Source organism: Bipolaris oryzae (genome assembly GCF_000523455.1).
Source record: "Bipolaris oryzae ATCC 44560 unplaced genomic scaffold scaffold_117, whole genome shotgun sequence".
In the NCBI taxonomy this organism is placed as follows: domain Eukaryota; kingdom Fungi; phylum Ascomycota; class Dothideomycetes; order Pleosporales; family Pleosporaceae; genus Bipolaris; species Bipolaris oryzae.
This window is the reverse complement of record NW_006911393.1, coordinates 1-16,866: the sequence shown is the minus strand read 5'-3', so window position 1 is coordinate 16,866 and position 16,866 is coordinate 1. Positions and strand designations below refer to the sequence as shown.

Here is a 16,866-nt window from a genome sequence, read left to right as displayed (position 1 = left end):
ACCAACTATTTTCGTACGTAAATGGCGAGAATATGGTGATGGAAATAGATCAAAACTTTAGGTTATCCAAAATGATTAAATCAAAATGTCAAGTTACGTCGACTAACCAATCCGGATCTGCATCTTCATCCTCGGGATCCTCCAACATGAGCGACCCGGTTTCAGACGGCGAAGATGAAGGCGCTTGTGCTGGAGGGGACTTGATCTCTGCGTCCTCTGTATCTTTCGACTCATTCGTTGCATGTTCCGATGTCGTTGCATTTTCCCGGTCTGTAGAGTCCTTCGAAACAGACTCGTCGATTACCACTACAACTTTCTCTTTTCCAGGATGATTAACGTGCGCGGGTATCGCACTACCACTTCCAGCACTCGTAGAAGGTCCAGCTTCTAGTTGTTCCCAGTCTCCACCCTCGTCGGTAGCATCGTCGGAAGAGTAGACTTCATCGCAACTACATGGACGCGGGGGCAGAAGTGGTTGTGCGTCTAGAATGGAACTTTCGAAACTTTGGTGGCGGTTCAGAGTAGTGGGCGGTGCAGCTTCATCCTCATCTACCATGGAGCCGCCACCGCCATTGTCGTCAAAACCGGCGTCGTTGCTGTCTGGTAGGAATCCGCCGCCGGTATCCTCTTCATGTCGTGGTTGATACCCACTGCCCGAGGGCTCGGCAGCCGTGCCATCATCAGGAAAGAATCCACCTGCCATTTCCTGGGCAGCCAGCTCTCGATCTTCTTTACTGATCTCGTCCTGCACGTCAATAGTTGGGCCTTTCTCACCGTCGATTTCAATCGCGTTGACGCGCGCGGCAATGCGCAGACCAAGGAAGAAGCGTCGCCACAGTCGAAGCGATTCGGTTCTGCGTGCTGCCGCCTCTGCTTCTTCTTGCTGGTACTCCATCCCCTCAATAACGCTTTGTACCGCCTCAGCGTATTCTTGCGCAACTACTACACCCTGCACGATTGCAGTGCCATGGCGACCTTTGAAAGAGAACCCAGTGATGGCATCTGCAAAGTCGACGCCAACTATACGTGCTGCTTTGGACGCCAGCTTATGTCGAATATGCACACCGCCTGGTGGGCACATTGAAGGAACGTACAAGTCAAGGTTGCCGTAGACATTGCGTGGAACGCGGCCTCGGACAACAGGAGGTGGTACATAGAGTTCGGTTTGGAACTCAGCAAAGAGGCCAGCTCCAACCTCGTCTGCTTCCTCATCGCCTTCCATGTCTGGATCAATGGAGCTCCTCCTCCCTCTCTTAGGTTTCGCGCGCTTGAGGGGTTGTTCACCAAGTTTCACATCTCTTCCCATGCGATACCATTTGTCTGCGGTTCTGACCGTATGTACATTGACACGACGATAGACGGGCTCCATTTTGGGATTCATGGCACTGCCACAATTCACCTTCCCAACCTGATGCAGAGGGTGAATGACCTCGTTGTGCTTGAGATGCCGCTCAAGTACGTAGACGGGATGTCCTTTGAAGTCCTGAACATTGTTCGGTAGTCCCTCCAATGCTTCTTTGCGCGCCAAGGTAGCATTTTCCACTTGGTCTCTGTCAAGCGGATATCTACGCTTCCAAAAGTCTATAGTTCGTCGCCACCACTTGGTCCCTCCAGGTGTACTGTTGACACGATATTTCCGCGTCTTGGCATTGTATGCCTTTGCGTACCGTCGTGTGACATCTCTCGCTGAAAAGTCGTCTTCGAATGCTATTGCATAAGCCAAAATGTTGTCGGGGAAGTTAAGCGGTGGTTCCAACTTCTCGGGGCGGTTGACCGTGAATGTAGAGAATACGTCGATTGGTACCCATTTCTGATATGCAGGATTCAAGACTTCAACCCAGTATACAGGATACGGAGTGTGATATGCCTTTTGTTTCTTAGGGGCCACACCAGTATGGTTCAGGACTGTATGTCGTTCGCCCATTATACGCTCTAGTCTGGACAATTTCTTAGGCCGCGGCCCCTGTGATGTAGGTTTTGTAGGACTTGGCTCTGGTGGCTTGTTATACGGATCAACTACTATGGTATTCTTCTGCACATTCGTCTTTTGCGGAGTTGCGCGCTCAGCGGCAGAAGCAAAGGGTAGAGGCTGCAGGGAACAGACAAGGCGAGCTTCTATGCCAATCGCACGGAGAAGGGCGCAAAACAACTGCGTACCAACATCCTGAGACCCCCGCAAAATGTGCGCCGCAGTACGAAATTCATCTTTATCCATAGGGGTATCAAAATCGTCAAAATCTGAGAAGGGACGGATAGCGGCATCGACCTCGACCCATCGGGGCTTGTGCATGCCCCGGGCGGTAATGTTGAATCGCTTGGACCACATCATCTTGAGATCATTCATCCCGTCAATAAACTGCTTGGATGCAGAATACTGTGTGAGGTCGGGATTTGGAATGAGGCTAGCCAGTGTTTTGGGGGAAACAATTTTTCGTAGGGTGCTTTGAACTCTTCTGTCGTTGCACCAAGCGTTTCTGTAGTGGACATGGTAAAGCAGACAGAGGACGTGCATTTTGTGAATATCCAAACGGCGCTTTTTCTCAACGGACGTTATTGCTCGCCGCCGTACTTTTCTCTTCCCACTATTCCCGTCTATCTTTTTGGCGCCAATGGCAATGGAGATGTCCCCGATGTGCGGTGCGGTATCCCGGCCCTCTGCAGCGTCGTCGTCGTCGCTATCGTCGCCATCGGCCAGCGCATCTTCCCACTCCATATCGCTGTCTTCCGACTCGTCTGAATCGATGATGGTCTGTCGCACCCGTCCGCTGGTGTATTGAGGCTCTTCAGTGACTGGCTGAATTGTAGCTGTGGCTTGCGCTTGTGCGCGGAGCGGCACTGGCGAGACCCGTGTGGGGAGAGTGGCAGGACGTGGACTCGTGATCTGTGGCGCTATCTTTCTCTTCTTTTGCGGTGGGCCATCTTCATGAGCGCTGGTAGCCTTGGATGCTTCTTCCTCGCGCAGCATGTCCTGGAACACAGCTGGCACCTCTTCCTCGGATCGTGCCTTATTCCCTCTCCGCGCCGACCTCCTTGGCGTGGACGACTCAACTGTCTGGCGCGATCTCGCGCGAGCGCCTGCCATGTCTGGTGTCGCCTGCCAGGTTGGCGCGATCCGTGGTGTGCGTCGTTATAGTATGCTTGGTAGATCGAGAAGACAATGTTGAGTGTTCATGACGGGTGTCACCATTTCAATCAGCAAGTGTTGTCATATGCGCTACTAGATCTTGGCACTGCTGTGACGAGGAGTCGCTGTTATGTGCATGACTGTACTGGATGTGCATGACTGTACTGGAGGCGACAGTGATGGCTGATGACGCAACATGCACCTAAAGCGCGCTATCACGTGTTGGGCGCTTGGCGTTTAGGGTGCCAATGATGCTGTCCTTCACCCTCATTTCTTACCCATACCTACAACACTCTCAAGTGACTTTTGCTATCCGAGAAGCAGCTAACATGGCGTCATGAACATCATTGTCTGGCATGCACCTACAATACGCCCGTCTCCCGGGACACAGGTGCTACTTACTCCTTAGACGTCTGATATTTGTCGTTGCACAGGTAGTACCACCTGGTTGCTCTGTGTATAGTAAAATACGTCTATCACTTTTGAAAATGACTTTGCAATACCGATCCGCAATGTATACCGACGCTTCGCCACTCATGTTTCTGTTAGTAGGTGCTACACAACATCACTATGCCACTGGGATGAGTCCCCTGAATGTGGCAGGCGCACCTGCAGCCTCGCTCGAGCGTGCCTTACCTATTGCCATGCCCGATTGTTGGTTATACAAGCTTCTGTAAACTCAAGATCAACCATTTACGCCCTCTCCACTCTCCTCTCGAAACATCAGCGTCCACGTCATTTTCCATTAATACCGCGGTACACAATTATCACAATGGAAATGCGAATGCTCTCCCCTGAGGACGCCACACACCGTACACATATTCTGCGCCTTACTTCTGGCCAAAGCAGGCGTGTATCACCCGGTACACCAAACCCCTACGCAGCGACCTACCCGGTGAGAAATCCATATGCTCGGCCTATCGAACCTACATCTCAGCAGCATCAACACTCCCCTTCGGCCTCTTATACGCCTGATATGCCTAATATCGGTCTTGACGGAACACCGCTTGAACATACATTCCGTAAAGTGTCACATCAAAGCTCGTCCGATGCATTTCCCTCAACATTAGAACTAGCCGCGGAAATTCCAGAGGCAGAAAACCAACGTGTTATGGAATCGAATTTGCATCTTGAACAACCCGAAAAAGCTCCAAGTCTACCGGCTGCACAAGAAAATCTGGAACCGGTCCCTCAATGTGAAATACCGTCGCACTCTCACGTACAAGCTCCTAAAGAAACCGCAGCCCTAGGCTCACAGCCCAAATCACGTCAAGATAACACGAGTCATCTTCGTCCGTTCACTGCATTCTCGAATTGTTGTCTCATTAGCGGCCACAACCCATCTCCAGCAACAGTGCCCATGACCAATAGTGGTAGTCAATATGGGCTGAACGGAGATAGCGAGACTACGGATTTAGACTGTAACTATCCTCTACCTGGCACTTGTTGCTTGCGGTCACATAGGTCAAGATCCGTTCACTAAAAGACTTAGATTCTACGGCCACCCACACCAACTGTAGGGACGCCGAAAAAGGCCCCCCTAAATTCGAGCGCGTCGTCCTCCGAATCCATGGCCTCAAGTGCGGTTGCTGTGAAGGAGGACTCTCACGCACTCTTGATCGCATTGCGGCTATCCGAAACTATCAAGTGAACACAGTTTTGGCTAGAGTGGAGTTTGACTTGGATGTGAACGTCCTTTGCGCCGACGATGCCATTATGCTGCTGACTACAAAAACGGGATACAACTTTGAGGAGCAAGTTACATTCAATGGACAGGTATTAGAGGTCATCATCACCGACCCTCGGCGCCTGGAGCACGCTGGTCAGCCCAAAGGTGTCATCCGTATCGAAGCAGCTGAGCGACCCCCCTGGCGACCTTTACACAGATTACGTCGACGCAATAAGACGGCGATTTTGACCGATGCATCGACGGACGGGCCTGTCCAAGACAATGGCGCGAGTAATGGTCCAAAGAACCCCACAAATGAAATTTCAAGCGTTAGAATACCTCCGACAAAGATATACTACGACCCGATCAAGATAGGTGCCCGCACTGTGTTTGAGCATTATCAGCAGTACGATCCGGACATATGCTTGGCGCCTCTGACCATAGACCCCGGAATTGAGCTTGGAGCCAAGCAAACAACTCGAGCTTTGCTATGGTTTCTTCCTACATTAGCCCTGACAATCCCTGTGCTTGTGTTCGCCTGGGCACCCGTTGATCGCGATCAGCCGGCTTTTCTCCTGGCATCCTTAGCTCTTGCAACACTAGTTCAACTTATCGCTTTCTGGGAGTTTGTTCCAGGCGCTTTACGATCGCTCTATCACTCCCACGTTTTGGAGATGGACTTCCTGATCGCCTTCAGTACCACTATGGCGTATGGTTTCAGCCTAGCGTCCTGGATTTTCCAAATTCGGGGAGAGACTTTGGAAACAGGATCTTTCTTTGAGACATCAACTCTGTTAGTCACATTGATCTTACTGGGTCGTGTGATCAATGAATTTGCGCGTTTTCGAGCTACCAAATCCGTCTCTTTCCGATCACTTCAGATCGAAGAAGCACTTTTGGTGTCACCCTCTGCCAATGACATTTGGGCCAATGTGAAGACCACTCGGATTGATTCTCGTCTCTTACAGTACGGCGATGTTTTCATCGTTCCTCCTTATACCAGGGTCGTAACGGACGGAATTGTCATTTACGGAGGCTCTAATGTCGATGAATCAATGATTACTGGGGAGTTCAAGCCCAAAGCGAAAGGCTTATCATCCGAAGTCTTCGCTGGCACGACCAATCAAGACGGTTCCCTTGTCGTCAGTCTAAGGAAGTTATCTCATGAGAACTCCATACAAAAGATTGCAACTCTAGTTGAAGATGCTGAACTGAGCAAACCGAAAGCTCAAGCCCTTGCAGATCGCGTAGCCGAGTATTTTGTGCCCGTAATAGCTCTCATCGGTCTGTCGGTCTTTCTCTACTGGTTGCTTATCGACAGGTATTATAACAACCACACATGGAAAAGCGCGGTTCTTACTGCAATTACCTACGCCATAGCAACTCTTGTTGTGTCATGCCCATGTGCTATTGGCCTAGCTGTTCCTATGGTTATCCTTATTGCAAGTGGCGTGGCAGCACGGTATGGTATCATTCTCAGAGACCCTCAGAAGCTAGAGATCGCACGAAAAGTGACACATGTAGTATTCGATAAGACTGGAACGCTTACTAGTGGGAGGTTGGACGTTGTGGGTGTTCCACGATACCGAAACACTGACAGAACACGCGTGAACGGACTGATGATGGGACTTTTGAAAGACATCAAGCACCCAGTAGCCGTTGGAATCGTACATTACCTCACGCAAGACAGGATCGCCAACAAATACTACGAACCTCTGGAGGTCAACAACATTGTCAGCTTTCCTGGGAAAGGAGTGGAAGGCACTTGCGCCAAAACTGGAGCCGTGGTCCGCGCCGGAAATGCCGATTGGCTGAAGATCAGCGTAATTGGACATGAATCAAACACGAGGTGCTACTTTACGATTGCGGGAGACCTTCAAGCCAGTTTTGAGCTCAAGGATCGCACTCGCCCTGGAGCGGAAATGGTTATTGAAAAGCTTCATGATCGAGGTATCCAAGTACATATAGTCAGCGGCGACACTGAGAATGCAGTGGATGACGCTGCTAGTGCACTTCATATTCACAAAGAGAACATCAAGTCGCGCTGCAGACCCGATGGGAAGTGCACATACATCAAAGACCTTCAAAGATCGGGAAAAACTGTCATGTTTATAGGCGATGGCACAAACGACTCTGCTGCACTCAAGCAGGCCGATATTGGCGTACATATCAGCCAGGGATCTGACGTCGCCAAAAGTGCTGCGGACATCATCCTAATGACCACCCGTCTACACGACATCTTGATATTGCTGGACATTTCCGATGCTGCATACCGACGCATTGTCGCCAACTTCACTTGGTCCGGCGTATACAACACTGTTGCAATCGCGCTTGCAGCTGGTATTTTTGCTCAAATAGGCCGTCAGATCAGAATCGAGCCGCAATGGGCTGGGTTGGGTGAGCTCTTTAGCGTGCTGCCGGTACTCTTGATTGCATTTCAGATGCAGTGGCGTGACTATGGGAGTATTTACCGGTTGATTGAGAACGATTATCAAAAATTTGAAGCGCCCAAACGTGAGCGCGTCGTTCGAACTCGCCAAAGCTCTTCAATGAATAGCGCAGAGTGTTGCGAGATTTCATCGTCCAAGTTGGCGAAGATCGATGCTGTGACGAGGTAATGGTCGACAGATTGATAATGGATCCTGATTGATGGTCAAGAGCGAATAGTGATATGTGAAGTCTTGTTGTTCCCTAGGCGACACTTGCTTCATGTCACGATATCATAGTTGGTTGCAATAACTAAAAGTATTCGGCGTGCCCACAAGGTCGGGGTTGTCCAACCATGGGAGACTTGCCGTGATGATTCCATAATACATCTGTTCCAGTGATAATGTTTTCTTTTATGAATAAGTTTTACTCGGAAAATATAAGACGTTTATAGACCGAAGCATTTGCGTTGAAGATGTCGAACCTCAATGGTAGCAGGTGGTCGCGCTTACTTTGTAGTGTCCAGCTACTTTGGGGAGCTGAGAGCCCGTTCTTATTTTATTTGTACACAATGGAAACGTAGAACGCTAATCGTTCCACTACCCCGACAACATCACTATTTACAAATGGTGCCAAAAGCTTCTGAATATATTAGGGAGAGTGACCTGCTGACTGCATCTTCATAGGAACGAGTCCACGCAATCGCTTGCGAAGCTTGCAGGTTGAAAAAATGCAAATGCGACCGTAGAATGTTGCCACCTCCCACACAAGACTCAATGTGCAAAAGCTAACCACACTAGTCCATCATGCTCGCAATGTCAGTCTGCTTCGACCGAATGCCATTACCAAGAAGGTGGGAAACGTGGACTACCTGCTGCTTACATCAAAGCTCTTGAGGAGCGACTTGCAGCAACGGAAACCGCACTCTCTTCCACTCTCATCGCCATTCGGAACTCGGCCGCCGAACATCATGTGGATGCTCACTTACTTGGTGCAAGCTTCAACTCGCCACCACGACAACAGTCAAAGGCAGAGAAACTGGAAGATTGGAAGCGCTTGCCGCTTCAGACATGCGATCAATTGATGGTGTGGCTTCAAGCACGAGAGAATGAGGGTCTGGCAGCAATCACAGCACCTCAAACAGAGTGTAATGGATTAAAAGTTGAGCTCCAAATCCATGCTGCTGCTGCTGCTGCACCACCACCACGGACAGTTCTGGAGCAGCTGGAAACTTGCAATGAACCAATAGTCCCAAATGCTTTCGATAGCTCCCCAGATTCTAGGCGATGGATAGAAAATTACTTCTAGTGCCCGAAGGCTTCTTCGAAGGAGACAGGGCGTTGTCTGAATCAATCTGTCCATCAGAGCTGGTTAAAATCGAGTCATGCGGCAAAGCGGGGTTTTCTGCTTCAAGAATCCCGCCTTTGACACCCACCAATCTCCTCTCTCATAAGCCACACATGACAATAGCTACCATGGAGCATATGCATGACGAGAACATGTCGTCCGAAAGACCTGCAGGGGATGAGAGGTCGGCGAAACGACGGCGAACTTCAATGCGACTGGCGCGTGAAGTCGGCTTGATGCGAAACCCTACGGACAGGTTAACGGGCTTTGTTGGCAGTGCCAGCGGAATCTTCTTCATCAGATCAGTCTATGGTGCTATCAGTCGTTCTCGGCCAGTAAATTCTGACGTGGCTCAAACACCCATAAGTGACATAGTACCAGGTGAAGATGATCATTTACCGCTGGTAAAACCCAATTCATCTGAGCGACTATGGAAAGAATCTGAGGTCATTCTCGATGCACCTACTCAAATATCCTTTCAAGAGATGATCGCTTTCTCGGCGAGCTATTTTGCGAATTGGCACCCGTTTTACCCATTTCTGCACGCACCGACTATCCTAGGGTATTTTGACGAGTTCGCACAAAAAGGTATTCCAGGAGACAATTCTCTCAAGGATCTTCGCCTGGTGATACTTCGGGCAATCCATTCCACGTCCCTTGCAGATCACAGACAATCAAATGGATATGATCGTGCGCAATATCCTGCCTGCCTCGTCTTCCTGACGTATGAGTCTGCTCTAGACAGCCTCCAGGCTATACTATCACGCCCTACGACCATACTCGCATTGCAAGCAGCTTTGAGTGTGCAAATATTCCTTGTATCCATGCTTCGTCTGAATGCTGCTTCTCGCGTAGGTGGACTCATCACACGTATGGCTATGCAACTAGGCCTTCATCGCTGCCCAGCTCGCTTTTCAGCATTTTCTTCAGATGAAAGCGAGCTTCGACAACGCGTGTTCTGGTCAATTTACACGATAGATCGCTTTCTCAGCCAATCTATGGGTCTTCCGTTGAGTCTTCATGATTACGACATCGATGTATGCTTTCCGCTCACGGAACATCACGTAGAAACCCAGTCGGAACACAGTAGGTTCCACAGTCTCTAGATAAACTCTGCCCTAACCATGCAAAGAGAACCAGCTACGTCTACTTCATCTTCTAGCTCAGCAAGCCAGAATTCGCGGCGAGATTATTGAACTTCGCCACAAATCGGTACACTTTGTTCATAACGACCCAACTCGAGCGACCGCGATTACTGCGAAGCTTAGCCAATGGTGGAATGACGTAGAGAACTATATCGACCCAGATGAGCCCCATGAAGCTTCTCGGTATGCTACCATGGTTCTAACATTGCTGAAGCATGAATCAGTCATTTCCTTCTACCGCCCTGCTCTAGCAGCATCGCGTAAAGATGTAGAATATGACGTGGCACTCCAAAAATGTATCGGATCTGCCCGCAGCATCATTTCCAATCTTCACAGTGCTATAAAATCCGAATCTGGTCGAGGCGAAGCAACGTCGCGCTCTCTGTCATTACTATGGCCTTCTTGTACCTGGGCGGTGTGGATCAGCACGTTCATCCTCTTCTATGCGGCGAACGGAAAGCACATCGCTGAGGCTCTTGTTATACGGTATTACCTCTTGAAAGTCTATCAAGATTCTTCTGCTAATCTGCAAGCAAAGGCTGTCGGAGAAAAGTTTGCAAATACTTGAGCATCTTTCTCAGCGTGGAAGCGCATGGCCGGAGGCGAGCTCGGCCGCAATACGCGACTTACGCGCTCGAATGTCTTATCAAACGACTCGATATGCTAGTGCAGTTGCTCCAAGTGGTGATATGGGCGAAGATGGAGTCACTGGCACATCATACAATGTGTCTCAAACATCTTCTATTCAACACGACCCGCTACATTTAGACAAGAACTCACGTGGAACAGCGGATAATCAGGAACTCGCAGCCAACCCTGATTCTGAACTACTTGCTGGTTCGGGAGGGGTAGAGCCTACTTTTGGCATGGACGACAATTATTGGAATACGTACATGACAATGGAAGAGACTGGAGGTATGACATTCAGCAATCTAAATGGCTTAGATCCCTTTTCAGGCTTTGATATACCGTTCTGGTTCGACCAAGAGCAACATTGGGATTTCACGCAGTAATCAAGAATATGGATTGAAGAAAAACAAGAAATTGTGTTGTGCTCGGCGTATACGCCGGACTTTGTTTCCCCGGTACTTCCCCGCATTTGCGGGACTCAAGAACACCAGTGGCAAGCATTATGACCAAACCTGGCCAGGCACACGAGATTGGCCATGCATGGTGATTCTTAGTCCGTAACTCACGCTATATGAAGACTTGTGTAAACTTGAGTTGGGTTGACTTAAGTATCAAAAACTTGGTGCTTACTTGTTAAGATCTCATCGTCAAGCAACAACAGTGCAACACCCATCATGTCTCCAAGCACAACTACGCGCGCACACAGCATTGCCACAATAGGCGCCGACGGTATCGGCCCGGAGGTCGTCAACGCCGGTGTACAAGTCTTGAAGAAACTCGCACAATTAGATGGATCGTTCCAACTACAATTCAAAGACTACGATTGGAGCTCAGAAACCTACAAAAAGACGGGAAAGTACATACCCAATGGGGGGCTGGAAGAGCTCAAGAAGCACGACGCAATTCTCTTCGGTGCCGTTGGCGCTCCAGGTACGTAGAAGATCCAAGGGTGCAAGCACCCGACTTGCTAACCGACTGCACAGACGTCCCAGATCACATTTCTCTATGGGGCCTCCGCCTAGCCATCTGCCAAACCTTTCAGCAATACGCCAACGTCCGACCAACCAAAATATTCCGTGGCACTTCGTCTCCTCTGCGAAAAGCAGAGTACGGCGATCTCGACTGGGTCATTGTACGTGAAAACTCTGAGGGAGAATATGCAGGTCAAGGAGGCCGATCACACAAAGGCCAGCCTTGGGAAATCGCCACTGAAGTCTCCATCTTTACGCGACACGGTGTAGAGCGTTTGCTGCGTTTCGCGTTTGAGACTGCACGGAAGCGCCCGAGGAAGCACATCACCGTCGTCACGAAAAGCAATGCACAGCGCAATGGGATGGTCATGTGGGATGAGGTTGCTGCGGAGGTTGCAAAAGATTTTCCAGACGTAAAGTGCGATAAGATGCTTGTTGATGCTATGACTTGTAGGATGGTGCTGGATCCAAAGTCGCTGGATACGATTGTAGCAACGAATTTGGTGAGTAGAGATACGTCACTTGAGGGACAAGTCGATTACTGACGCGTACAGCATGCGGATATCCTTTCGGACCTTGCAGCCGCCCTGGCTGGCTCAATCGGTATTGCACCGACCAGTAATCGTGAGTATCTTCTACCCTGTTCATCATCGCAGTGATGCTAAAGGAAGATAGTTGACCCTACACGCCAAAACCCATCCATGTTCGAGCCAATCCACGGCTCAGCCTTCGACATTACGGGCAAGGGCATCGCGAACCCAGTAGGCACGTTCTGGACTGCGTCCGAGATGCTAGCATGGCTGGGCGAGGAGCAAGCGGCTCAGAAGCTTATGGAGAGTGTGGAGTCGGTTACCGAGCGAGGCGTTTCGACTCGTGATCTCGGAGGCAGCTCCTCAACGAATGAGGTCACAGACGCAGTTTGCTCCGAGCTAGAGCGTATATACGGTGTCTCCTCTAAACAGTAAATGAGACCTGGACTTTGTGTGGCTGCATGTGGGGCTGGGGTCCGTTACCCGATCCGAAGTATATGGGTGGCTTTTGGCAGTATAACCCTTGTTTGTGAACAAGGAAAAAAAGGGAGATTTCGCCGTGATGCTGTGCACCTGTAATCGAAATAACCTTTGTGCTTATGTTCAGCAAGCATCTCTCCAGTCATCGATTCCCATGCTTACTCACACACACTACACACCAACCCAGACACTCTCCCGCTCCTCGTATCCTCCCCAAGCACTCAAACACCTGGCAAAGCGGCAGGTCAACTTAAGCGGACCCATCGCCGGACAGATGCAACAGGACTATACCAATACAAGCGCCACCATGCACGTAGATCCATCGGCAATGTTATACCGATACCCACTTTTTTTCTACGTAGCTGCCGCATCACCTGCTTGTACTACCCCATAGTCGTTCGATAAGTGCAACTCTAACTTGTCAATTTCCCCGCACCCGCAACCCCCGCACGCTTCTTTTTCCCGGCCCCTGGTCTTGGGGGGGGCAACTGCCGCGTGAAGAGTGCCACCCCACATCGTATCTATACGGGTACATATTTCAGCTGGTGTAGTATGTATTCTCGGGTAACTCTAATCTGCTAAATGCCCGTGGGTTTAATAGAAACCCACCGTCTTGCCATTTCCCTAAACATTTTTCTTTTTGCTTCCTTCTTCCCAGCAACTTGAGAGGATAGGGGTTTTTTTTTCGTAGATATACGGAGGAAATCATGCCGCTAGGTATATTGCAAGACTATAAGCTCGAAAAGGTGCCGGGGACGGCACCGCTGAGCGAGCTGGGACGCCTCGATCTTGAGACTACGTCGGGCATTGATGTTTCGCTGCTCAAGCATGATGCGACGGGGACGGTTGTGCTTATCCCCCAGCCCTCGGATTCGCCCAATGATCCGTATAATTGGCCGCGATGGCAGAAGGAGATGGTGGGTTTGAGTGGTGAACATGGAAGATGTATCGGAAGAACTGACGAGGAATAGTTTACGGTTGTCATTGCGTATGGATGTGGGTGTGTAGGAGGTAAGAAATCAATCATTGATTTCAACTGTACGAGACTGACTGTGGGTTTTAGCTGTCGGGCCGCTCTTAACATCTGCTTTTGTACCTCTGGCGAAGCAATTCGACGTCCCGTTGCAACGATTTACTCTTGGTAATACAACACCCACCTAGCGTAAAAGCATTGCTCTGACTGGTGCTCGACTAGGTGCAAACGGATCCTGTATCGTAGCCATTGCCGGCGGCAGTCTTCTCTGCAATACACTGGCTGTCAAGATAGGAAAGAGGCCGATATATCTCGTGACTACGCTTGGATTGGCGGCTTCGAGTTTCTGGGTTGCGGGGTCTTCAAGCTTTGGCTCGCTCACTGCTGCGAGAGCTATTCAAGGATTTTGTATGGGTAAGATGAGTCGACACTTCTCTTGCTATATCGTGTTCTCACAAGAACAGCTCCTTTCGAAGCGCTTATCCCGTCTTCAGTCGGCGATATGTGGCACGTCCACGAGCGCGGATTCCGAATGGCTATTTTCAATCTTGGAGTTTTGGGTGGAATCGTGAGTTGCCTGCTAAAAGAAAGAAGAGAAAATGCATACTGACGCTTTACTCAGAATCTGGCTAGTCCCATAGGTATGGACAAGTTCGCGAATGAATCGTCACGATACTAACCAAACTAGCTGGATCCATTATCCAGTACGGTTCCTACCGTATCGCCATGTACGCAATGGGCGGCGCCTTCATCATCATGTTCCTCCTTGTCTTCTTCTTCATGCCCGAAACAGCATACCACCGCGACCACAACATGAACATCGATACCAGCGTCCACACCCTCGATATCTCCGAGAAGCGCAAAGAGCAACCCGTCGAGCGCATCGAAGACCACGCACGCCAGTCGTCTCCATCGTCGGAACCCCGCGATTCGTACAAGAAAACACTTAAGTTTTGGTCTGGCTACAAGGACGATGTATCCTTCTGGCGCACGCTGATCCGCCCTTTTGTCATGATTGTCAGCCCCGTAGTCATGTGGGCGACATTGCTCTTTACAATCTGTATATCCTGGCTTGTCCTCATCTCCATAACGCTATCCCAGATTTTCTCAGCGCCGCCATATAACTTCTCCGTCAGTGCCGTCGGCGCAACAAACATGTCTTCATTTGTAGCCTCGGTTTTGGCTACCCTGATAGCGGGTCCCATCATCGATGGCGTCGCGAAACTCATGTCTAAGCACAACAATGGTATTTTCGGTATGTATTTTGCAAATACAGAGGTGTGTGTGGTGATGATGATGATGATGATGGCTAATTCGTTGGTCAGAACCCGAATTCAGACTTCCAGTCATGACAACCTACCTCGCCTTCACGGCCGTCGGCTTCTTCGCCTGGGGCGAAGCCCTCTACAAAGAGGACCCTTGGCCCATCCCCGTCATCGTCTGCATGGGCCTCATCAATCTCGGCGTGCAACTCGGTACCACAGCCGTAGTAACCTACGTATCTGACTGCCACCGCGAGGAGTCCGCTGAGGCCTTCGCCATCATGAACTTCCTCAAGAACCTCTTCGCGTTTGGGTTGACATTTTACGCTAATGATTGGATCGCTACACAGGGTGTGAGAGATACGTTTTATGTGATTGGGGGCACGACGGTTGCGGTGACGCTATTGACGATCCCGATGTATATTTATGGGAAGAGGGCGAGGAGTTGGGTTAAGAGGGTGGGTGTGCTGGATAGTGTGCTTAAAGCGAGGTAGATTTTTGTGGCGAAGAGATGACGGTTGTGGGTGGGTAGAGAAGATGGTAATGCGCTTGAATGAGGGAGAGTGCTTGATCACGATTACTGGCAATTTCGCATGAATGAATGATTAATGACATGTCATGCAAATTTTAGACGGGATAACCTGCCGTTGCATCTTCATAACACGGCTTTCAAGCTATATACATGAAACCAGATTGAGCACTGGTAACTAGCTATACACTACATTTTCTCATTCCAAAGAAACAGGAAGAACCGGATGCTCGGGAGCATCCGGCCCTTTATTCAACTCCTCAAGCCCCAAGTCAATCGCCGCAGCAATCTCCAAATTATTCTTCTCCAAGAACAAAAAGTGCGCATTCCCCTTAATACCCAGATCCGCCAGCTTAATCCACTGATAATTCGTAAGACCCATCTGCTCAAAGTACGCCACAAAGCAGTAGTCATACGTGATATGCTGGCTAGCCTCACCCGTAATCATAATATACGGCACCTTACCGACCTGCGTAAGTTTATGGATAGTACCCATCTGGAGAATGCAAGAGCGCTCGCCGGGGGTATCGAGCCCAACCTCCACGGTGGTAATAGCCGAGCAGTTCGTTACAGGTGGGTCGTATTGCAGCGGAGTGTACGTGAGACCGCAGGGTCGAGCGGCGGTACGGCCGCCACCGACGCCAGACGAGCCGCCGACAAAGGAAGTAAAGGGGAGGTTACCGGGCTCGATATTGATGTTTGCACGGAGGAGATCGGGGCAGGCGTCTGACCAGATGGCCGTATAGGTGCAGCCGGCGGAGTGGCAGACGGTGTAGGACTGGCCGATCAGGCTGAGGAGCTGGCATCCGGATGTGCGCATTGTGTTTTCGACGTTCACGCTAGAGGAGGAGAGGGGGACATTAGCGGCGGTGAAGGCGTCGAAGATTGGGTCTCCTCGAGTTCCGTCGCCGGGCCATTGGGTGTGGAGGCTTGCTTGGGGGTATTGATTGAAGTTTCCGACGGCTGTGAAACCTTGCTCATTGATAATGTCTGTGGAGGCAAGGCGTAGAGGGTACTTTGAGAGGAGTTGTTGGCCGCTTCGGCCGTTCGCTGCGATATCAACAATGTAGACTTGGTAGCCTTGGTCAAGGTAGTAGGAGGCCCATCCTTTGCGATTGTCGGGCGTATTCAGCCATTCTGCACCTGTGTTGATACCTGCAGAAACGAAGACCATCGGATAAGGCTTGTTGACCTTGCTGGCGGGCGTTAGCTTCTCGACGTAGAGTTGGTCGCTCCACATCTGCTGGCCCGGGATGCCAGAGTCGACATAACCACCACCGATGTAGAAAAAGTCTCTTCGATACGCAGATTCTTGGCTGTTACATTTTGGGCTGATGGCGTTCACACCAGTGCAGTCGCCTGCTGGTGGACCGGGCTTCGGGGGAGTGGGGATTGTGGTATTCGTGCCATCCTGTGCTGAGGTTGGTAAGGGCAATGCTCCCAACAGCAGACCCGAGAGAATGGTACGTGAGTACATGGCCAAATGGAGATGAAGATCACTGCAACGAGGATCACTAGAAGCAGCAATGGGGTAAAACCGGCTACTAATACGATGATTGAAGAAGGGCGGGTTGGAAAAGCCTGGACTCGGCAGTTTCCATTTTCGCATCCTCTGCATATCCTTCTATACCTAACGTGACGGATAAGCGAGTCGGTCAGGCAAGCGAGTCGGTCACCCTACCAACTTTGCGCACCCACCACACCTTTGCCTACAATGCCTCCAAGCCACGCTTCTCAGTCAATTTCTCACGAGGCAGATATTCAGCTTGCTCTCTCTTC

At 50.3% G+C, this 16,866-nt stretch overlaps 6 protein-coding genes across 6 annotated transcripts; 4 read left to right on the top strand and 2 right to left on the bottom strand.

The window, feature by feature from the left end:
- Positions 1–88: 88 nt before the first annotated feature.
- Positions 89–3,082, bottom strand: COCMIDRAFT_7285 (uncharacterized protein; the record flags this gene model as incomplete). The annotated part of the gene is made up of 1 exon (XM_007692023.1): positions 89–3,082. One exon carries the CDS (start codon positions 3,080–3,082, stop codon positions 89–91), a length of 2,994 nt encoding a protein of 997 aa, XP_007690213.1.
- Positions 3,083–4,651: 1,569 nt separating this feature from the next.
- COCMIDRAFT_101325 (uncharacterized protein) lies at positions 4,652–7,411 on the top strand (the record flags this gene model as incomplete). Its single annotated transcript, XM_007692042.1, has 2 exons — positions 4,652–4,960; positions 5,099–7,411. Coding segments are annotated over 2 exons (2,622 nt in total), but the record flags the coding sequence as incomplete, so codon positions are not given.
- Positions 7,412–8,695: 1,284 nt separating this feature from the next.
- Positions 8,696–10,725, top strand: COCMIDRAFT_38777 (uncharacterized protein; the record flags this gene model as incomplete). Its single annotated transcript, XM_007692032.1, has 3 exons — positions 8,696–9,653; positions 9,700–10,198; positions 10,251–10,725. The coding sequence occupies 3 exons, from the start codon at positions 8,696–8,698 to the stop codon at positions 10,723–10,725; spliced, it is 1,932 nt and encodes a 643-aa protein (XP_007690222.1).
- A 291-nt stretch (positions 10,726–11,016) lies between these two features.
- On the top strand, positions 11,017–12,278 carry COCMIDRAFT_101376 (uncharacterized protein; the record flags this gene model as incomplete). Its single annotated transcript, XM_007692041.1, has 4 exons — positions 11,017–11,272; positions 11,326–11,816; positions 11,868–11,937; positions 11,989–12,278. 4 exons carry the CDS (start codon positions 11,017–11,019, stop codon positions 12,276–12,278), a joined length of 1,107 nt encoding a protein of 368 aa, XP_007690231.1.
- Positions 12,279–13,030: 752 nt separating this feature from the next.
- COCMIDRAFT_101296 (uncharacterized protein) lies at positions 13,031–15,052 on the top strand (the record flags this gene model as incomplete). The annotated part of the gene is made up of 8 exons (XM_007692040.1): positions 13,031–13,240; positions 13,295–13,334; positions 13,387–13,464; positions 13,519–13,710; positions 13,761–13,864; positions 13,919–13,937; positions 13,985–14,551; positions 14,622–15,052. The coding sequence occupies 8 exons, from the start codon at positions 13,031–13,033 to the stop codon at positions 15,050–15,052; spliced, it is 1,641 nt and encodes a 546-aa protein (XP_007690230.1).
- A 234-nt stretch (positions 15,053–15,286) lies between these two features.
- COCMIDRAFT_101326 (uncharacterized protein) lies at positions 15,287–16,564 on the bottom strand (the record flags this gene model as incomplete). The annotated part of the gene is made up of 1 exon (XM_007692039.1): positions 15,287–16,564. The coding sequence occupies one exon, from the start codon at positions 16,562–16,564 to the stop codon at positions 15,287–15,289; it is 1,278 nt and encodes a 425-aa protein (XP_007690229.1).
- Positions 16,565–16,866: the final 302 nt, after the last annotated feature.